The sequence below is a fragment of the Leptosomus discolor genome, chromosome Z (assembly GCF_034619465.1).
Source record: "Leptosomus discolor isolate bLepDis1 chromosome Z, bLepDis1.hap2, whole genome shotgun sequence".
NCBI lineage: Eukaryota > Metazoa > Chordata > Aves > Leptosomiformes > Leptosomidae > Leptosomus > Leptosomus discolor.
This window is the reverse complement of record NC_141419.1, coordinates 82164269-82178681: the sequence shown is the minus strand read 5'-3', so window position 1 is coordinate 82178681 and position 14413 is coordinate 82164269. Positions and strand designations below refer to the sequence as shown.

The window sequence follows — 14413 nt, the reverse complement described above, 5'->3', positions numbered from 1 at the left end:
AACAGAGGAGTCCCAGCTCCTTTAGTCCCTTGTACCAAGGCTCCATCATTTAAGTTGCCCCTCTCTGTGTCTTTTCAAACTCGACTGCATCCTTCTGTGAAGGTGCAGACCACGCCACCACAGAGTGCTCAAAGTGTGGATGTGTGTAGGTTTTATAGACCAGTTCCCAGCACCCTTCCTGATGATGCCCAGCATTTTACTACCTTGCTTTGGCCACTGCTACACGTTACACTGAGTATTTCAGAGAGGTGTCAGCCACAACTCAAAGCTCTTCCTTCTGTTGTGACTCTCAATTCCAAGTTCAACATTGCATAGGCATGCTTCAGGTGACTTTTTCCTTAGATAACTATGATAAAACATGTACCTCAAACTGGCTTGGCAACTTGTTGCCCACTCATTGGGTTTGGGCTCCAGCGTTCATGGTAGTGCTGTGCTTCATGCCCTGGGCTGTGCCAATGCACATCCCTGGGCACAGGTGGCCTACTCAGGCAGAGACTTTACCTGTTTTTTCAGCCAATGATTTTGGACTGTTCCTCTCGGATGAAGACCCAAAGAAAGGGATCTGGCTGGAGGCTGGGAAGGCTCTGGACTACTACATGCTTCGCAATGGGGTAAGCCTCCATCCCACGTCCTTCCAGCTGGTACCTGCTTTGACTCTGTGGCTGGATGTGCCCACAGTGTGGAAGTGGCGTGGGTGCCTGCCCTGCTGCCTTGTGTCGTGCCCTGCAGCACCCCACATCTTCCCCACAATTGCACTGGGGAGACGGGAGCTGTTGGCATGACGGTGGGATGCGGGTGCCCTGCACCGATGCCGCTGCTGGGAGCTGTGCTCCGCTGTGCCTGCAGGACACCATGGAGTACAAGAAGAAGCAGCGGCCCCTGAAGATCCGCATGCTGGATGGGACAGTGAAAACAGTGATGGTGGATGACTCCAAAACCGTCACAGACATGCTCATGACAATCTGTGCCCGGATCGGTGAGAGGAGGGGGCAGCAACAGGGGGAAGGAAGGGAGGTGGGGAGAGTTGTCATTGTCTGATGGGGATACTGGGGGAGCGGCGGCAGCTCTGCAGCAGATGGACTGGCAGTGGGGGTGTCCAAGATGTGTGTGGCACTGGAGGGGGGAACACTGCTCTGCACCCCTGCATTGCACCCAGCTCTGTGTTTAGAGGCAAAGTTGTGCTGAGCGTGGTCCTCTGCTCTCCTGCAGGCATCACCAACTACGATGAGTACTCACTTGTTCGGGAGATTATGGAGGAGAAGAAAGAGGAGGTTACCGGCACCCTCAAGAAGGACAAGACCCTGCTGCGAGATGAGAAGAAGATGGAGAAGCTCAAGCAGAAGTTGCACACAGATGATGAGTGTAGGTGCCTGCGCATGCTGGGGACAGGGTCAGCCGGTGGGGAGGGTAGCAGGGACCCCTGCAAGGAGAACAACTGACACAGGAAAGTGGAGATGACAGTGCAGAGCATTGTGACGAGAAGATGTGTGTCCACACTCCCTAGAGTCTCTCCTTCTGCCTGGAGGCCCAGGGCAGAGGGATGAGAGCTGGGGTGCACCAGACAGCCATCTGTTTCTCGCTCCGTATGAGCAGCCTCAGGGCCGGGACTGGCCCTGCATCAGTACCTGTCCCTACTAATGCCCTGATGTTGCCTGCAGTGAACTGGCTGGACCACGGCCGAACCTTGCGTGAGCAAGGCATTGACGACAACGAAACGCTGCTGCTGCGGCGCAAGTTCTTCTACTCTGACCAGAACGTGGACTCGCGCGATCCTGTGCAGCTCAACCTGCTCTACGTGCAGGTACGGTTTCCCAGAGCACCTGGCTCCACTGCACTGTGCCAGCCCTCTGCCAGGGCTGGTGACTGAGGGTTTTGCCCAGGAGCCACCATGAGGGGCACTTCAGGATGCCCAGTTATCTCCTGGCTAAGAGCAAATGCTGGCAATCCCAGCCCTGCCCTTTGTGTACTCCAGAGTTCCCCAGGGGATCCTGTGTCTCCTCTGTCTGGTAGAAACTATCCTGAAGTCCTGCTGCTGTTCCTCTCCCAGGCTTGGTGATGGTACCTGTAGGGGAAAGCCTGGTCCTAGATCCTCCTTTTTTTCAGGGCTACTTCTTTTAAGTCTGGATAGCAGGTCCTGCTTGGTGTGGAGGGGAGCAGCAGCAGAGCTGCATGCCTACCCAGCCCATGCTGGTGTCTTCTCTTCCCACACAGGCTCGTGATGACATCCTGAACGGTTCCCACCCTGTCTCCTTTGACAAAGCCTGCGAGTTTGCCGGCTACCAGTGCCAGATCCAGTTCGGGCCGCACAATGAGCAGAAGCACAAGCCGGGCTTTCTGGAGTGAGTGTCCCAGGGAACCCCTGGGTTTGTCTCAAGGCAGCTCAAGCATCTTAGCAGCCCCCAACACCACGCCAGCACACAGGGTTCCAGGGGTGCGGTTGCCTCTGGTGTGACCCCTCTTCTTCCTGCAGCACAGTACCCAAGTATGGAGGTCTATGTCAGCTGCAACTGGTGCCCGCCCCCCATCCTGCTCTCCCAGGCACCCACCAGAGACACGCAGCCAGCTCTGATGGGGGGAACCCCAGCCCACCATATGGCCTCCCCTGATGCCACGTGAGGGGCTGCGTCCTTGGCACCTCCATGCATTCTCAGCAGGGCAGCTCTTGGGGCAGCTTTCATGACTGCAGCAACCTCTCCCCCATCCTTCCTGCTCCCAAAAACTCCCAGCACGTGCCCTGGCAGGGGTTTGTGTGAGGCTCTGGATTGGGCCTCTTTGTAGTCAAAGACAAACACAGTCTTCGGGCTCTGCTGCTAACAGCTGGCTTGGCTGTCTCTTGGCAGACTCAAGGATTTCCTGCCCAAGGAGTACATCAAGCAGAAAGGGGAGCGCAAGATCTTCATGGTACGTGCAGGGGTGGGCAGGCGTTGAGACCTGGGCTTCTTGTTCCTTCTTGCCAAAAGTTGAGGCTGCTCTTGTCTCTGGAGGCAACAGATAGCAACTTGGTGGGTGAGAAGCAGGAAGCTGTAGCTGGGCATACAAGGCAGCTCCTGAGGTCCTAGAGGTCAGAGGGATGCTGCAGCAGGGGATGCTGGTGGGGCAGGGAGAGCCTGGAAAGGCTGTGAGAGGGTGATGGTGGCACAGTCAGGGGACCGTGGAGCTAGCATGATGTTCTCTCTTTGCTGTTGCAGGCCCACAAGAACTGCGGGAACATGAGTGAGATTGAGGCCAAAGTTCGCTACGTGAAACTCGCACGTTCCCTCAAGACCTACGGGGTCTCCTTCTTCCTGGTCAAGGTAAAGCAGCAGCTCCCCTGGCCAAAATTCCCCTTCTCCAGCATCTGTCCATCTGTCATGTCTCCATTCAGCTGCTGCCACTCAATCCATATTGCTCCTGCATCCCCACTGTCCACCTGTCTTTCTTGGCTTTCCGTGTGTGCTGCCTTCCTTGCTTTTCTCCTGTCCTTTTCAAGACCCGTGTCATGGTTGTCGCCACCTGGAAGTGTGACCTTGGGGCTGTTCAGTAGCCAAAGGAGGCTTTACAGGTCTCTGCCTGGATGGATCTATCCTGGGGGCAGCCCATAACCCTTCTGTTGCGACCCGCAGGAGAAGATGAAAGGGAAGAACAAGCTGGTTCCACGGCTGCTGGGGATCACCAAGGAGTGCGTGATGCGCGTGGACGAGAAGACCAAGGAAGTGATTCAGGAGTGGAGCCTGACCAACATCAAGCGTTGGGCAGCCTCACCCAAGAGCTTCACCCTGGTAGGGACCAGCCCCCGGTCCTCCACCTCACCTCCCTGGCAGTGCCCCCTGTGGGGAGCGGCTCTCATGCCAAACCCTCTCTTGGGTATTGCCCCATGGTGGGACGGCCCTGCCGTCCTCTGGTGCCTCTGCCAGCTCTTGTTTCGGAGGGCAGCCCTTGGGCGCTTAGCGCATACCAGAGGGGCTCAGGATGGTCGCCAGTGCCCTGCTCCGGTGCTACCCTGTGCCCTACCATTGCAGGATTTTGGAGATTACCAGGATGGTTACTACTCGGTGCAGACGACAGAGGGGGAGCAGATTGCCCAGCTGATTGCTGGCTACATTGATATCATCCTCAAAAAGGTGAAGCTGTGCTGAGAAGGACACTGAGAAGCGGCTCCTCTGTGGAGAGCGATGCAGGGTGCCCCTTCCAGCTGACTCCAGGCAGCCGTTGGCATGTGGTGCTGCTGGGGGAGCTGGAGACATGGCAGGGGACTGCCATGTGGCCCCAGTATGGTGCCTGGGCTGCAGGAGGAGGGAAAGGCTTGGAGGTATGTGCTGGGTGACATGTTTTCTCATTCCCTCTGCAGAAAAAGAGCAAAGACCACTTTGGACTGGAGGGGGATGAAGAGTCAACCATGCTGGAAGACTCTGTCTCTCCAAAGAAGTAAGTCTCGCAGGAGCAAGTTAGCTGCGAAGCAGAGGTTGAATGAAGAGTGGGCTCCAGCCGAGAAGCTTGCAGCACACCATGTCTAGAGGAGGAGCTCCTGGTCCTTCGGCAGCAGCCCTCCTGCAGAGCCTGGTGTCAGGGCTGTGGTCATCCCTTGACTTGGTATTTCTCCCAATTTCAGGTCGACTGTCTTACAGCAGCAGTTTAACCGTGTAGGCAAGGCAGAGCTGGGCTCAGTGGCCCTGCCAGCCATCATGCGGACAGGGGCTGGAGGGCCAGAAAACTTCCAGGTGGGCACAATGCCACAGCCTCAGCTGCAAATCACCAGTGGCCAGATGCACCGAGGGCACATGCCACCCCTGGTAAGCCCTCCCTGTGCCCACCATAGGGCACAAACTCCAAAAAGTGCCCATCGGGCTCTTGTAGACCCATTCATTTGGCTCCATGGCCAGGCATTGGCTTACTGTGCCCATTGGCCTGGCTGAGCTGGCATCCTCCCACTCCTGCTCTGCAAACTGGAGTTTTCTCCAGTTTCTACTCCCTGGCGTTTTCCCCTGGCCGGCGGCCACAGCATCTCCTTCAGGTTGAGCTGCCCTGAGCTGCTGTGCCTAGCCAGCCCCACCAGTGCTGTGGTTTGCAGCAGAGCCCTGTGCCTGGCTTTGTTGCCCCCCATAACCTCTGCAGCTGGAGAAGCACTTGGAAAAGCCACAAGGAGGCTGTTTTCTTTGGCCCCACTCAGCCTTCTGTGAGGCTTGCTTTAGAAGCCTTGTGGAGTCCCACTGCATCTGCTCCCCGCTCCCTGAGAGCTGCTTAACTGGAGACTTGCTTGTACCCACAGTGTGATGGGGCATTTCCCAGTGGGAGGTGCAGAGAGGAGACCTCTTTGCTTGGTGCACCCCCCTTGGTGGAGGTGCCTACCTAGAGCACTGTCATCAACAGCACATGTTGCAGAGGGGCATGTGAGCCAAATATTTAAGCCTAGATTTTGAGCCTCTGGTGTCCCTCAGTCTGTCTCTGTGTTGTAGACTTCAGCCCAGCAAGCCCTGACTGGCACCATCAACTCCAGCATGCAGGCTGTGCACGCAGCCCAGGCCACATTGGATGACTTTGAGACCTTGCCACCCCTTGGGCAGGATGCTGTGAGTGCTGGGTGAAGATGGGGTGCTGGGGGTGGAGCCTTGCTGGAGGTTGTTGGCTGGGCTGGGTGAGGGTGGCTGCCTTCCCAGGAGAGGTGTTGCAGCTCCTGGAAAGTTCTGCTGCCTGCAAAGAGGTGGAGTTGCATCCCACCCTGGTGGTGGGAGTGGAGGGCACACATAGTCATTTTGCTTGGTCAGGATGGTCTGGGGAGTTTTGGGTGGTCACAGCTCTTCCTTCCATCTTCCTTGTCTCCTCTTGCCTGCATCTCTCCATGTGAGCATGGGTGCACCTACCCACCACCTCCACCACTATCTCCTGACCCTGTTCTCCCCATTTCAGGCATCCAAAGCTTGGCGCAAAAACAAGATGGATGAGTCGAAGCATGAGATCCACTCCCAAGTGGATGCTATCACTGCTGGCACAGCCTCGGTGGTCAACCTCACTGCAGGTATGTGGATAGTTGGAGAAGAAGGGTGCCCCATTTCTGGAGAAGGCTTGGTCTCTCTTGTCATGGCTCCTGCCCTCCATCAGAGACTGGAGAAGCCAGCCTGCCCCACCTAGAGCTAAATGAGCCCAACTGCTGCTAACATGCTTGTAGAGCTGGCCATGCCCCTCCAGCTTGCCCTGCCTGTGCCCAGGCCAGTCCTTCGTCCCAGTACTTGGCTGACTGGCCATCCTTTTGGCCAGGAGCATGTTGTCCGGTCCCTGCCATAGCTCTGGGCACAGCCACAGCACACTGCAGCTCTCTTTTCCCCAGGGTCTCCTGCCTAAACTCAGCTGATGCGACACTCTTTCAGGCTTAAAAGCTAGAGGGTCTCTGCCCCCACTCCCAGGAAGGAAAACCACGTTGGTGACAGGCATGGGGATGCTCTTGGAGCATCACTTGAAGTGCGTCCCATCCTGATTCATCTCCTCCCTGTGCAGGGGATCCAGCAGACACGGACTACACCGCTGTGGGCTGTGCTGTCACCACCATCTCTTCCAACCTGACGGAGATGTCCAAGGGTGTGAAGCTACTGGCTGCACTGATGGAGGATGAGGGAGGGAATGGGCGGCAGCTTCTGCAGGCAGCCAAGAACCTGGCAAGCGCCGTCTCGGACCTGCTGAAAACAGCACAGCCTGCCAGCACTGAGGTGGGGGGCAGGAGGGGTTGTGGGGCCAAGAGGAGGGTGGAAGCCAAGGGGAACCATTGGGTGAGGTTTTAGGGCTTGTTTATGAACCAGGTGTTGATTTTTCCTTGTTCCTTGCAGCCTCGCCAGAATCTCCTTCAGGCTGCCGGCCTCGTGGGCCAGACCAGCGGGGAGCTGCTGCAGCAGATCGGGGAGAGCGACACTGACCCCCGGTTCCAGGTGAGTGCACCCACTGGCAACCAGGGACACCTACTCCCTAAAACAATTAGCCTTTGCACAGGACCCGGTAGGAGGGCTCCAGGCCAAAGCCTGGCCAGTGCCCGGTAATGACTTTGCTGAGGGAGGGGACAGGCCGTTGCCCATCTCTGTCCCTAGAGCCGCTGTGATGTAATGCCTCTTATCTTGTGGATTCCCATGTAGATTCCAGAAAGCCGGCGCGCTTGGATTCTGCCTGCCTCTGACCCAAAGACGGTAAAAGGGGGCTGTAGGCATGGCTTGGTGGTCCCTGCCCTCTCCAATGTGAGGGGTGCTCCTCTGGGGACTGTCAGCTGAATTCTTTTGAGAAGGACTCTTATCAAAAATCTGCTTTTCTGGTGATTGCCTTTCAGAAGTTTATGCACTCGGGTCATTGTTTGGGTGAGCACTGCCCCAGGAATCCTCCCTTGCAGCTGCCTTGGCTCCTGTCTGCCACTCCCTCCCTGTGGGAGCTGCCTGCCTACACATTACCTTGAGACCCAGGTGCAGCTGGAGCCTCATGGGATAGTTTATTTTGGCTGAGCTGACTTCCAGCCAGCTTGCTTTCCCATGACTGCTCCTTCCAGCACAAGGGAGGTAGCACACCGTGCTAAGGAGGATCCAGCCATATTATAGACCAAAAGAGGCTCCAGAAAGAAGGCGTTTCTGTCATGGCAGCCACACAGCCTTAGCACAAGCAGAAAAGCTTGCACAGGTAGCCAAGGGGAGCAGAAAAGCTAGCACCAGCGCAGGAAGCCATGCTTGGGCAGGTGACAGTGCCAGGACAGGACAGCTCCAAGGGGTGGATTTAGGATGTGGAAAACAATTTGCACACACACACACAGAGCAGGATGTTCTGCCTCGCAGTTGCCAGACCCGAGTGTATCTGCTTCCCTCCTTGGGCTTGGATGCAGCAGTCTGGGGACTCTGGAGCTGGGTGCATGCACTCTCTAGTATCCTCCTGTCTGGAAAGGTGGTGGATTGCAGTGGGAGTAGCCTTGGCTTGCAGGAGGCAAGTGGGTGCTGTGGCATTTCTGGCTTGGTGACTGGAGGCTTAGCTGTCATGGGGTGCAGGGCCGCTCGCTGTGAGCACCCACACAGCATGAGGATTGCAGGCGCAGCAGGCAGTGTGCTGCCCTGCGTACCAAGATCTTTGCCCCAAGCATTTGCTTTCTAGCACTGGTGCTGCCAGTTTTCACTGGCATTGTGCCACAGGAGCTAATCCTGAAGGTTGCAGCGTGCTGTCACGTCTGATGCCCTGGGGGAAAGCAGTTTGCTGTGTGCTGGTCGATGCCTGTGTGTGCTGGCAGCGTGGCCCCACGCTTTCCCTGCCCCCTGCCGGGGGAGAGGAGGCTGGGTGCTGCATCATACCTCTCCTTTAGCCCCGGGAATGACAGCAGAGATGTAGCCCTTTGCTAACAAGCTAGAAAATAGGTGGTATGCCTGCAGTACAGGTGATCAGTGTGGGCTGCATCTCCTGCTTGCCTGTTGCTGGTGGGGTGAGCCTGTGGGCAGGCAGCTGCCCCCAGTGTGGCTGTGCTGCAGCCAGCTTGTGCCTGCCATTTGGCCAGAGGGGTTTGTCTTTTTCTTTTTTTGCCATTTGGTTTTGCACTGAGTGCAAAGCCGGGCAGTGATGGCGGTGCCTTGCAGCCAGTTGCTGCTGTGGTACAGTCAGGGGCTCGGTGCAGGTTGTTGCCTGGGGAGTGGGCAGTGAGCAGGTTGTGGGTGTTGGGGTGATGCTGAGCGTTGCCTGAGCTTCTCTGGGCAGCGTTTGCGGTGGTGCTGCAGTGCAGGCTGCGACTCAAGGCCACGTTGCAGCCTCACCACCAGCCGTAACACACATAGTAGAGATGGGGTCAAGGTGTTGGCAGCCGCTGCAGGTGTTCGGTGCTGCCGGTGCTGGGACAGACTGGATGAAAGGCCCCTGAGAGCTGATGTTTCACTGCTGAATATTTCATGGGAGCCCTTCAGGCAGTTGCCTGTGCTCCCACTCCTGAGCTGACCCTCCCTGTCCCCCTGCCAGGACATGCTCATGCAGCTGGCAAAGGCAGTGGCCAGTGCTGCCGCTGCACTGGTACTCAAAGCCAAGAACGTGGCTCAGAAGACAGAGGACTCAGCACTGCAGACACAGGTGATCGCTGCAGCCACCCAGTGCGCCCTCTCCACCTCCCAGCTAGTGGCCTGCACCAAGGTAAGCAGCAAGGTTAACCCTTGCCCCAGCGTGGCTGTAAGCATCATCTGGTCGGTGGCAGCACCACGGTGGGGTCGTAGATGTGCCATGACCACACATCCTGAGGTGGGACATCAGGGCTCTGGCACCAGAAGCATGGACTGCCTTAGGCTGTGGTCCCTGTCACTGTGCCCAAGCACTGAATATTCTCTTTGGAGGAGCAGAAGTTGGGGACAGCTGTCCCTGCACTGCTCCTACAAGGAGCCCACCATGCTGCCTATCCTTCCTCCTCCCCTCCAGGTCGTGGCTCCGACAATCAGCTCCCCAGTCTGCCAGGAGCAGCTGATCGAGGCTGGGAAGTTGGTGGCCAAGTCAGCAGAGGGTTGTGTGGAGGCCTCCAAGGCAGCCACCAGTGATGACCAGCTCCTGAAGCAGGTGGGGATGGCAGCCACGGCTGTCACCCAGGCCCTGAACGACCTGCTGCAGCACATCAAGCAGCATGCCTTGGGCGGGCAGCCCATTGGGCGGTACGACCAGGCCACCGACACCATCCTCAACGTCACCGAGAACATATTCAGCTCCATGGGCGATGCTGGTGAGAGCAGCTGATGGCACCTGGGTAGAGCATAGTGGATGGGGAGGTACTAGGGAGCCCATGGGACTTGCTAACAGGCCGCCCTTCCTTGCTCTGCCAGGGGAAATGGTACGCCAGGCTCGTATTCTGGCCCAGGCCACCTCCGACCTTGTCAATGCCATCAAAGCTGATGCAGAGGGAGAGACGGACCTGGAGAACTCGCGCAAGCTGCTGAGTGCAGCCAAGATACTGGCTGATGCCACCGCCAAAATGGTGGAGGCTGCAAAGGTCAGTGGTGTGGGGGAGGATGGACAGGGCTTTGGCCCCCAGCCCCATCTGACACTGTTGGCTCAGTGCTGCAGAGGGGGCGAGCAGCCCCTGGGTGGGGGAGCAGTTCTCAGAGCAAGGTCCTGCACCAAGCGAGGGACTTGTGCGACAGAGTGGGGCTTCTCCTGGAACTGTTAGTTCTTCTGCTGCTGAGCTCTCCTAGAGAGACTTTGGGCATCTCCCTGGCACCACACGCTGCCAGGCTGCCTGAGGGTGCTCCTCAGTGTCAGAGCAAAGTATAGCTTCTGCTTCAGGAGGGCAAAGGACCCAGTGGGCCCTGCGAGGTGTCATGTGTTTCCTCTGTCTCCAGGGAGCCGCAGCCCACCCGGACAGCGAGGAGCAGCAGCAGCGGCTGCGTGAGGCAGCAGAGGGGCTCCGCATGGCGACCAATGCTGCAGCCCAGAACGCCATCAAGAAGAAGCTTGTGCACAAGCTGGAGGTGAGAGGCTGGGCAAGGGGGCCACAGAGGACAAGCGGGCACAGTCAGCAAGCAAGACCTGGCTGGGAGCCCTCACATCCCTGCACTTTCCAGGGGAATAAAGTCCTTTTCATGTGCAGTACCCATGCTGCATCACACAGAGACCTCAACACTGCTCCCTTCCCTTCCCTTGTGCTCACTGTGTCACTTCAGGATGCCAGGCACCGATGGTGCTGGGGATGCTCCAGTGTCACAGGCAGAGGCATAGGAGGAGAATTTTAGGGGAAGCTGGGCCCTGGTCCGTGGCGGGGTGGGACTCAGGGCAGGCTGCCCTGCCGCTGGTGCTAACCCATACCTCCCTCTGCCAGCATGCAGCCAAGCAAGCCGCTGCCTCTGCCACCCAGACCATCGCCGCCGCACAGCATGCCGCCTCCTCCAACAAGAACCCTGCCGCACAGCAGCAGCTGGTGCAGAGCTGCAAGGTAAGAGACTGGGCCTCATCCTGGCATCCCCTGTGCCACCTCTCCCCATCCCTTCTCCCATCAGTTGTGCCAGAGTTCTGTGTTCGGCTGCAGCAGGCAGGCAGGACCTTGGGGTCCTCGCGCAGCTCCCGTGGGAGCCCATCTTTTGGTCACTGGTCCTGGATCAGATCATCTCCTCCCGGCTGAGCCTCTCCAGTGACCCTCCTCTCTGGCAGGTGGTGGCAGAGCAGATCCCAATGCTGGTGCAGGGTGTGCGAGGAAGCCAGTCCCAGCCGGACAGTCCCAGTGCGCAGCTGGCTCTCATTGCTGCAAGCCAGAACTTCCTGCAGGTACCCACACTGCCTGGAGCTTCCCAGGCCAGCTCTGGCATTACGGCTTTCCTGCCATGCCTGGCCCTCCTAAGATACCAGGAAACCTGCTGCACATGGGCAGCAGAGAGATGCTGCATGTTTCTCCTGTTCTCATGGCTTTTTCTTTTGACCTGGCAGCCTGGTGGGAAGATGGTAGCTGCAGCCAAGGCTACCGTCCCCACCATCACGGACCAAGCTTCTGCGATGCAACTCAGCCAGTGTGCCAAGAACTTGGCCGCAGCTCTGGCTGAGCTCCGCACGGCTGCCCAGAAGGTGAGAGAGGCAGGGTCCTGTCCCACAGCAGGACCCTGGCTATGTAGAGCAGGGTGGGGGCAGCCCAGTGGCAGGTCATGGTCTCTGCCACAGCAGGGTGGGCTCAGCAGTCGCCTCGCTCACCTTCCCTTCTACCCCGTTGCAGGCCCAGGAGGCATGTGGACCTCTGGAGATAGACTCTGCATTGGGTCTGGTGCAGAGCCTGGAGAGGGACTTGCAGGAAGCCAAGGCAGCTGCCCGTGATGGCAAGCTCAAGCCTCTGCCAGGAGAGACGGTGAGGGCACAGGGAAGGACAGTGTGGGGTGATTTGGGGTGAGGGAGCCATGGGGGTAGGATGCTGGAGGTGCAGCCCACCAGCATGTCCCCACTTATTCCCCTGCAGATGGAGAAGTGTGCCCAGGACCTGGGGAACAGCACAAAAGCTGTCAGCTCTGCCATTGCTCACCTCCTGGGAGAAGTGGCACAGGGCAATGAGAACTACACAGGTACCTGCCTCTGCGCTGGGGCTGGGAGAGGGTAGGGGGCCGTGTCAGCAGCCGCTGATCTCTCCATCCCTCCAGGAATTGCCGCCCGAGAGGTGGCCCAGGCCCTGCGCTCACTCAGCCAGGCTGCCCGTGGTGTGGCAGCCAGCACCCCTGACCCACAGGCGCAAAGTGCCATGCTGGACTGCGCCAGCGACGTCATGGATAAAGCCAACAACCTCATCGAGGAGGCGCGGAAAGCGGTGGCCAAGCCCGGGGACCCAGAGAGCCAGCAGCGCCTGGCCCAGGTAGGGGGAGCAGGAACCCCGGTGTCCCCTGCCAGCCCATGGGAAGGTCATGAGGCTGGCCAGGGGACAGTGATGGCTTTTTGCTTCTGCACAGGTGGCCAAGGCTGTGTCGCAGGCCCTGAGCCGCTGTGTCAACTGCCTGCCCGGGCAGCGGGATGTGGATGCTGCCATCCGCATGGTGGGAGAGGCCAGCAAGAGGCTGCTCGCGGATTCGGTGAGCTGAGCAGGGGCAGGAGGGGAAGGGGGAGGCCTTGTCTGTTCACACTGGGTAACTCTGTACCATATTCCCAAGCCTGCGTCAGACCTTCATCCTTCATCCCCTTCTCCTCTTCTAACCCCTCTCCCTGCCTCCAGTTCCCTCCCAGCGCCAAGAGCTTCCAGGAGGCGCAGAGCCAGCTGAACCGGGCGGCTGCAGGGCTCAACCAGTCCGCCAACGAGCTGGTGCAGGCATCGCGTGGCACCCCTCAAGACCTGGCCAAGTCCTCTGGCAAATTTGGGCAGGACTTCAATGAGTTCCTGCAGGCAGGAGTGGAGATGGCCAGCCAGTCACCGGTGAGAGCAAACGCTTGTTGGGCAGTTCTGGATACAGGGAGGGGTTTGGGGTGCCTGGGAAGGTGGCTGACCACAGACAGGGTGTCTGTGGCCAACACAGCCGGTGAGATGGGGTCTGGAGCAAAACAGCAGTAGCAGGGAGAAAGTGGCTTGGGTTAGTTCAGCGAGTGTTGCTGCTGTATTCTTGCTGTTGGCGGACGAGTTGGATGAAGGGAACCGGCTCAGCTTGAAAACCACTGGGGTGGGCGTGGATCTTGGAAGCCTGCTGCGGGTAACTTCTTGGCTTCTTGCAGAATAAGGAAGACCAAGCACAGGTGGTGTCGAACTTGAAGAGCATCTCCATGTCCTCCAGCAAGCTGCTTCTGGCTGCAAAGGCGCTCTCAGCCGACCCCGCAGCCCCCAACCTCAAGAATCAGCTGGCGGCAGCAGCACGGTAGGAGGAACTACTCCCTGTGAGCTGTTTGCTGTAGCAGTGGGGCCCGGTGGTGGAACTGGTGTTGATCTGTGAGTCTTTTTTCCCCTGTCAGGGCCGTCACCGACAGTATTAACCAGCTGATCACCATGTGCACCCAGCAGGCGCCAGGCCAGAAGGAGTGTGACAATGCCCTGCGGGAACTGGAGGTGAGAAGCCACATCTTGACAAGGCAGTGGAGGGACTGAGATGGCTGGGTGCTGAGATGGTGGGGAGGCGGGGAGCTGCACCCCACTGCAAGGGTCAGCAGGGAGCGAAGAGGAGGTGTAAGTAAGAGGGTGTGGACCCTTCCCATGAATGTCACTCTGTCTCTGCAGACGGTGAAGGAGCTGTTGGAGAACCCCACCCAGACTGTCAATGACATGTCCTACTTCAACTGCCTTGACAGCGTCATGGAGAACTCCAAGGTGAGCCCTGAGCCACGAGTGGAGGTTGGGGGAAGAACAGAGAGGGTTTGGGGAGGATGTAGGGGCAAAGGGAACTCCATTGTGGTTCCTCCCCCCGTTGGTGAAGCATAGTGAGCTCTGAGCCCGGGAGCACTGCAGGAGCGGGAAGTGGTCTCCATAACCAGTGTGTTCTGCAGGTGCTGGGCGAGTCCATGGCTGGCATCTCCCAGAATGCCAAAAATAGCAAGCTGCCGGAGTTTGGTGACTCCATCAGTGCCGCCTCCAAAGCTCTCTGTGGACTTACAGAGGCAGCTGCCCAGGTGAGGCACACTCGGTCCCAACCCTGAGCCTTACCCGTGGTGCATAGTTGCCATATGCACCCCACCCCTGCCCCTCCAAGCCTGGTCCTGTGGGATGGTGCTGCCAGCCTCCACAGCCCGTGCCTGCTCTGAGAACTCCCTGCCATGTGCAAGCTCTCTGAACACCTCCCTTGTGCTCCTAGGCTGCCTACCTCGTGGGAGTTTCAGACCCTAACAGCCAGGCTGGACAGCAGGGCTTGGTAGACCCCACTCAGTTTGCCAGAGCTAACCAAGCCATCCAGATGGCCTGCCAAAACCTGGTGGACCCTGCCTGCACCCAGTCCCAGGTGAGTATGAGGGAGAGCACCATTACAGGCATTTTCTTGCACGAAAGGGCATGTGAGGCTGTTGGAAGAGCTGCATCCCAAGAGCT

At 58.3% G+C, this 14413-nt stretch overlaps 1 protein-coding gene across 2 annotated transcripts in view; it reads left to right on the top strand.

Annotated features, from left to right (window-relative positions):
• The window catches only part of TLN1 (talin 1), a 28144-nt gene that overhangs the window by 1831 nt on the left and 11900 nt on the right, over positions 1-14413 (top strand). The window contains exons 2-34 of one of the 2 annotated variants that reach the window (XM_086480387.1): positions 514-611; positions 847-976; positions 1210-1362; positions 1659-1801; positions 2212-2339; positions 2841-2901; positions 3189-3293; positions 3603-3758; positions 3999-4100; positions 4328-4404; positions 4589-4769; positions 5433-5546; positions 5884-5992; positions 6469-6677; positions 6795-6893; positions 7095-7145; positions 8932-9099; positions 9379-9673; positions 9774-9940; positions 10290-10418; positions 10766-10879; positions 11095-11208; positions 11368-11502; positions 11648-11776; positions 11885-11987; positions 12063-12271; positions 12366-12485; positions 12626-12823; positions 13117-13256; positions 13351-13444; positions 13613-13702; positions 13879-14001; positions 14184-14327. In XM_086480387.1, the coding sequence (XP_086336513.1) occupies positions 514-611; positions 847-976; positions 1210-1362; positions 1659-1801; positions 2212-2339; positions 2841-2901; positions 3189-3293; positions 3603-3758; positions 3999-4100; positions 4328-4404; positions 4589-4769; positions 5433-5546; positions 5884-5992; positions 6469-6677; positions 6795-6893; positions 7095-7145; positions 8932-9099; positions 9379-9673; positions 9774-9940; positions 10290-10418; positions 10766-10879; positions 11095-11208; positions 11368-11502; positions 11648-11776; positions 11885-11987; positions 12063-12271; positions 12366-12485; positions 12626-12823; positions 13117-13256; positions 13351-13444; positions 13613-13702; positions 13879-14001; positions 14184-14327 (4388 nt within the window). The remainder of the gene's footprint in view (positions 1-513; positions 612-846; positions 977-1209; positions 1363-1658; positions 1802-2211; positions 2340-2840; positions 2902-3188; positions 3294-3602; positions 3759-3998; positions 4101-4327; positions 4405-4588; positions 4770-5432; positions 5547-5883; positions 5993-6468; positions 6678-6794; positions 6894-7094; positions 7146-8931; positions 9100-9378; positions 9674-9773; positions 9941-10289; positions 10419-10765; positions 10880-11094; positions 11209-11367; positions 11503-11647; positions 11777-11884; positions 11988-12062; positions 12272-12365; positions 12486-12625; positions 12824-13116; positions 13257-13350; positions 13445-13612; positions 13703-13878; positions 14002-14183; positions 14328-14413) is intronic. The other variant, XM_086480388.1, reaches the window with a different exon arrangement.